This window comes from Gracilinanus agilis, chromosome 2 (genome assembly GCF_016433145.1).
Source record: "Gracilinanus agilis isolate LMUSP501 chromosome 2, AgileGrace, whole genome shotgun sequence".
Classification (NCBI taxonomy): domain Eukaryota; kingdom Metazoa; phylum Chordata; class Mammalia; order Didelphimorphia; family Didelphidae; genus Gracilinanus; species Gracilinanus agilis.
The window spans coordinates 433361097-433367480 of record NC_058131.1 but is presented as its reverse complement, the minus strand read 5'-3'; the positions used below and the strand labels follow the sequence as shown (position 1 = coordinate 433367480).

Here is a 6384-nt window from a genome sequence, read left to right as displayed (position 1 = left end):
AAATCTATCCAAGCATTACTTCTCTTGGAACAGATTCTTTGAATTGCTATCAAACCAGTGTGAGCCTTCCGAGTCAGCAAATGGTTCAAATCAGTGCTTTGAACTTTGAACTTTGAACAAAGCAATAGCTTTGTTGGTTTCTAAGTTTTAAAATGTGTTTAAAATGCAGATTAAATTAAAAGGCATGTCTTTTTTCCCCCTCAGAGAGACAGTTGTCTTGTCTTTGATATAGATTGGCTTCATGACCCTGAGCAAGTCATTTAACTTCTTAATGCTCCAGAAGACTCTTCAAACTAAAAGGTGCACAGAAGATATCAGTGACACCCCAGAGTCATCCCTAAGTACAGCACAGAGCATCTGTATCTATACTGATCTGACCATTTGCTTAGCTTCAATATATATAGTGCAATTGGTGGTAATATATAGCAAAATATGGTCTGTTATCTCTGCCATAAGGATTTCTCTAGAAATACAAAAGCACTAAGATATAGCTGATATGTATGAAGGCCATTTGTCCCAGAGATAGTGCTCAAGGTTTGTGATAATGATTTAGCTGGTCAGGATGTTCTGAGCCAATTAAGAAAGCCAGGTGTTTTTTAGACAGTGATTTGTAGACCCACTGGTCCTTGCCAGGGTCTGAGGCAGATCTCTAAATGTGTCTTTTCTGGCTGCTTTTGCCTCAATGGACCCAGAATGTCCTTATGAACTTGTCAGGAGCTTACCAAGATTGTGAGACCAACAAGTTCTAGCAAGTGCATTGAGTACCAAGCAAAAGTCTATTAGTGGGACAATTTTTTCTCATCCCATCAAAATGTGTCAAATACCAAATTCGATGTGTTCCCAAAACCTCGAGCACCAAGATTTTATTGTATTTTAATTCTCACTGCATATTTCCATTGGGATGGAATCAATTACTTTTATTTTACATAATTATATTTGTAACCATTTCAAGGAATTCATTATTTCCAGCAATTGAGACCTAGCCATAGCCCCCTTTTTTCCTTGGTGAATCCTAGATGGACTATCAAGCATAGTCTGGGGTCAGGTAATTATAGTAGGTTAGGTAAGTTTTTACTTACTCACCCACCAATCAGTATAGTACAGTTCCAGAGCAGATTGTCAAAGTGGAGTGGATTAACTCAATTCTAATGACTTCCCTTGGTTAATTATTTCCTATAGATAGTTGTATATAGCTTGTTTTGTATACACTTATTTAAATGTTGTCACTCCTATCAGATTGTAAGATCCTTGAAGGAAAGGACTGTCTTTTGTCTTTTTTTTGTAGCATAGTGCCTATGGTACAGTAGGCACTTAAGTAACTTGCTAACTCCACCAGACTTTGGCTCTAGAGGTCTAGACTCCAGACCCATTAACTCTCACTAAAGTGTCAGCATTTTGGGAGATTAATCACAGCCTCCTCAAAATATTAGCAGGATACCTCAAAGAACAAATAAACTGAGCCCTAATATCTACACCCTTTGACCAACCATGTACTCTGTGCAAAGGCCTATAAGAAGAGAATAAATAAGTAGAGAGCACTGGCTAAAGGTTTGAGAATAGAGGAATAACATGGTCTGACCTGCACATTTTTTTCTACCATAATTCCTCAATTCTCTTGTAAGAATGTGTCTTCTGAATAATGATACCATGCCTAGGTATAATTTATGACTCAAGCTTCTAATTTATGTGACCTTTGAACCATAGGAGTATTTCTGTACAGTTAATTGCCTCTTCTGGATTTTAGTTTAATAACAAACTTGTCCATTGCCAATTTTAGCAAATATGTGGAATGTTGGAATGTAAAACTAAAAAACCATTTCTTGGCATTCTTTTATTAATTCTTTTGTTTTATTTTTCTTAGCTTCATAATGTCACCCGAAGCCAAACTTTACAACCCAAATATCATCTTGAGAGGTGAATTTTATAAAAATTCCTTAATTTAAGAAACACTTTTGGACATAAGTGCAGAAGCACAGAAGGACACCGAATCCAAGCCTGTTTTTGGAGGACATCCAGAGGCGGCTCCGGAATGCTTTCCGCAGCCCCATCTCACTCCTGGGCATCCTGCAGCCACTGTGGAAGCCTCAGAAGCAGCAGCAGCACTGTGAAAGCTCTGGGAGCAGTAGCACTGCCACACTGGAGGAGCTGCACAGGACTCACATAGCCCAAGATACCGCCTGGCTGCGGGTGGAACTGTTGGAGAGACGTTTGCAGAACCGGCAGCTTGCCAAAACTTTGTTGGATTTAAACTTGGAAATGCGGTAACTGAGGATTGAAAATGAACTTTCTGGAGTTTCTGAATGTCCAACCCTGGGAAAGATTACTGTGAGCTCAGAATAAATAAGTATATATCAGGAAACATAAAGCCCAAAGATAAACGATATTTTTCACAAATGACTGACATAAACATCATGAACAAGATGCACGAGCTTCCAAGGGAAAAAAGAATATGAGATGCAATGGGGAAATGAAAGGAAAAAGAAAATCAATAGTCAATGGGAAGAAAATGCTGTCCATTTACATCATGAAAGGTTCTATGGAAAACAGGGAAGAAAAGAATGTGGACTATATTTGGTTTGCTTTGGTTTCTTGTTTTTTCCAAGCATTCCCTACAAATTTCATTCATCTTTTGCTAATTTAACTACCCAAGGCCACTTCATATTTCAGAAGTAATGTTCATCGTCACATTTTGGAGAGTTAAAATATTTCCTCTAATTGAATGAATATACATTTAAAATGCATCCTTACAATACCGCATCCTTTTCTAATAATACAGAATATTTTTCTTTCCATTGAAAAGGTTAAATAGTTTAATATAAAAATCAAAAGAAGTCTATAAACCTAAGTATACACCTTATTTTAAAAAGCACACAATGAACAAAAGCTATCAGCACATTTAGAATATATGTAACTTTAATGGATGATAAAAATGGTGGTTTTTTTAGCATTTTATTTTTTCTTTCAATTATGTGAAAAAACAATTTTTAATCTTCATTTAAAAAGTTGGAACCAAAAAAAGAAAAAGAAACACTTTTGAAATAGTTCACAAATTGATCACAAATTATGAGATCAATATGAGAAAATAAAGATTACCCATGAGGATACAAGGGTTTAAACTAGAGGCCCCCCAAACTAAAGACTATACTTTCTTGTGAAAACTCAGGGTAAAGTGAAGACATTTGGTTCTTGTTCCTGGATTTAAGATTGACTTTTCAGCTAATTCTTGGCAAGGAACTTAACCTCTTAATGCCCAAATTTACCTAAATTGCTGTTTAACAAAAACTTCTATGCCTGGAGGAAGATGTCAAGTAAATGAGCAAGCAAACTCTGGAAAAATGAACAAAACCACAAGAAAAGAGGAAGACTAGAGTGTATGGAAAAATCCAGTAAAAGCAACAGTTGTTCACTGGCCTTTTCCCAGAGACTGATTGAATAACCAAGGTCAAGACTGAATTAAGCATGATGCTAACCCATTTTCTATGCCCCTCTCCCCCATATGCTCATCCAACAAAGTCCTAGATCTCAAAAAACTCATAATTCTGATATACTATAGGAGGTAGGAATATGACTTCACATCATTTTATCACAATTCGTGCAGTGTGGGCGATGTGGAGATAATGTACTTGAACCTGGATAACCAACCAATTCCTGAAACAGTACCTCCAGACTCCATATCTTGGCAAAAATACTCTCCCCATCTTCCTACTTCTGCTAGTGTTCAGCAAGTTATTTATCCTTTCACTAATTTTTATCTGCTCACTAAAATTACTCTACACATTGAAGTAACTCTTCAGTCATATACCACTACTCTGCCACAACAAATTCCTTGCAATGTACCACCAAAACATTCTTAACACACTTCTGTTTTGGCAATTCACTCCTAGGTCAATCTGTAATTATCTGTAATTATTTACTTGATCAACACCAGCCTTGAGGTTGCTTTATAACACTCTTGAGGAGGTCAATAAAATTTCTTAATACCTTAAACCTGGAGAAAAATTCCAACTCTGACATTTTCTAATTGTGTCACCCTATGCAAGTCATTTAACCTTTTAGACCTCAATTTTCTCATCTGCAAAATGGAGAAACAGACTCAGTGATTCCTAAATTCCCTTCCAACTCTAAATCTGTGATCCCACAATAATATGAAATATTGCATTAACCCATAAACTTATATTTCATGGCAATAGGGTGACATTCTATAAAACTTATCTTCCTTCACATGACTAGGCTTACTTGTTGAGCAAGAAAGAGTCACATAGTCATGACCCAGTCATACATAATAAAATTTTCCTATGGTCCACACAGGCATCATCCTATTCCTTTCCTGTCCCTCTATCCTTCTACCTATAGAGAGCCAGTCTCTACATGCAAAATTGAGGGTTCTGAGTGGCGTTTACGGTGTCGGATTGATAAGACAGGAAAAAGAAAAATGAGAACAACCAGACTAGTGGTTAGCCCATGCTGTTCTGAATTCTGCGGGCATGGAAGTTTATTATATACTGATTTCAAGCAAAGAACAAAAAAGAGTCACAGTTGGTAAGGGGCAATAAATCACGCATAATCCATTGAAGTCTAAAGAATACAGATGCAAAGACAAATGGTCAAATTCCAAACCCCAATTCAGCAGGGGATAATTCCGGGAGAGGAAATATCCCATGAAGATGCTCATCAATTGAAATCTGCATTCAGACTAAAGACTCCGGTTTTAATCTGAATATGTGATTTTATCTAAGCAGCATTTGTTAGGATTTAGGCTTCTCAATTATCAAGGAAGGAAGTCATCAACTCAGTAGAAGCTGGTCTGCCACTTCAAAGCTCTCCAATAAGAATTGTAAAAAAGGTGGAGATCAAAGACTGAGTCAAAAGGGGAGCCTCAGATTTTTATCTTAGATGGCCCATTCTGTCTGTCCTGACATGCAGTGCAGAAAATCATACACACAGTTTTACTTGCCGATGATTTTGTAATGGGATCCAGATAAAATATCTGTTACAGACTCTGTTTCTCTAAATGACTCCTAATAGCCTCTTGGAGGGATCAAGTTGATTTTGGATTAACCTACCTGCTGGTACCAGAGCTTTTTTGGGGCTCAGGTGACCAGGACCAAACACAAAGACTGCCTCAGTCTGGATTGGTCACATAGGGAATCCAGATAACAGGCCCTAAATTTGATTTTATTTCTCCCAAGACTTTAATACATCAAACGGCTTTCCACATCTACCAAAATTGTCAAAATCCTTTTGCCACAGATTGGGGCACATAGAATGGGAAAGCATATTCCATCACTTAGTATATATGTACATTGCAACTTCAGTTTTGTTAAAAGTGTTTTTGTAGTCAATTCCTTGTCCCTCTGGGTTCCAACTTCTTGTTTTTACTTAGAAATGGCTATACTACTGCCTTGTAGTCTCATTTCTCCTTTTATTTCTCTTCTCTAATCTATTTCAATCTCTGAAAATCAGTACTGCAGTCAACCCTTAGAATATTTCCACATTCTACAAAGCAAAGGACTAGATGAAAAAAAAAAGATGGTTCTTATTACTATTAAACTTTACGTCCTTGTGTTGGAACCAATTTTTGCATAGGCCTACCAAGCTCTAACCTAGTTTAATCTCTCAGGCATGGTTCCATGGTTGAGTGATATTTGCTTCTGTTTTTTTCATAACTTTATCAGTTTGGTGATGACATACTTATTAAATTTTCAAATTGTACCCGCAGCATGGAGGAATAGGTAGTAAGCTGAACGGATGAGTTAGGATCCATAAATACCTTGAATGACTACAGTTATAGGTTGAGTTTAATAAGATTCAATTTAATAGGGATAAATACAAAATTTTACAGTTGAGATTTAGAAACTCAACTTCTTAAATGTAGGGCGAGGAAGCATTGAAAAAAATTTTATAACAAAAACCTCTGCCAAAGGTCTAATTACTCAAATTTTTAAGGAGCTAAATCAATTGTACAAAAAAATCAAACCATTCCCCAATTGACAAATGGGCAATTGACAAATGAATAGGCAATTTTCAGCTAAAGAAATTAAAATTATCAATAAGCATATAAAAGTGTTCTAAATCTCTTATAATTAGAGAAAAACAAATCAAAATAACTCTGAGGTAACACCTGACACCTAGCAGATTGGCTAACATGACAGCAAAGGAAAGTAATAAATATTGGAGGGGATGTGGCAAAATAGGAATATTAATGCATTGCTGGTAGTTGTTAATTGATCCAACCATTCTGGATGGCAATTTGAAACTATGCCCAAAGAGCTTTACAAGACTGCCTACCCTTTGATCTAGCCATACCACTGTTGGGTTTATACCCTAAAGAAATAATAAGGAAAAAGACTTGTACAAAAATATTTATGGCCACACTCTTTGTGT

General features: G+C 36.5%; 1 protein-coding gene across 1 annotated transcript; it reads left to right on the top strand.

Annotated features, from left to right (window-relative positions):
- Positions 1-241: 241 nt before the first annotated feature.
- On the top strand, positions 242-2340 carry AARD (alanine and arginine rich domain containing protein). Its single transcript, XM_044659926.1, is given in 3 exon segments — positions 242-341; positions 1945-1991; positions 1993-2340. Coding segments are annotated over 3 exon segments (495 nt in total).
- The last annotated feature ends 4044 nt before the right edge of the window (positions 2341-6384 follow it).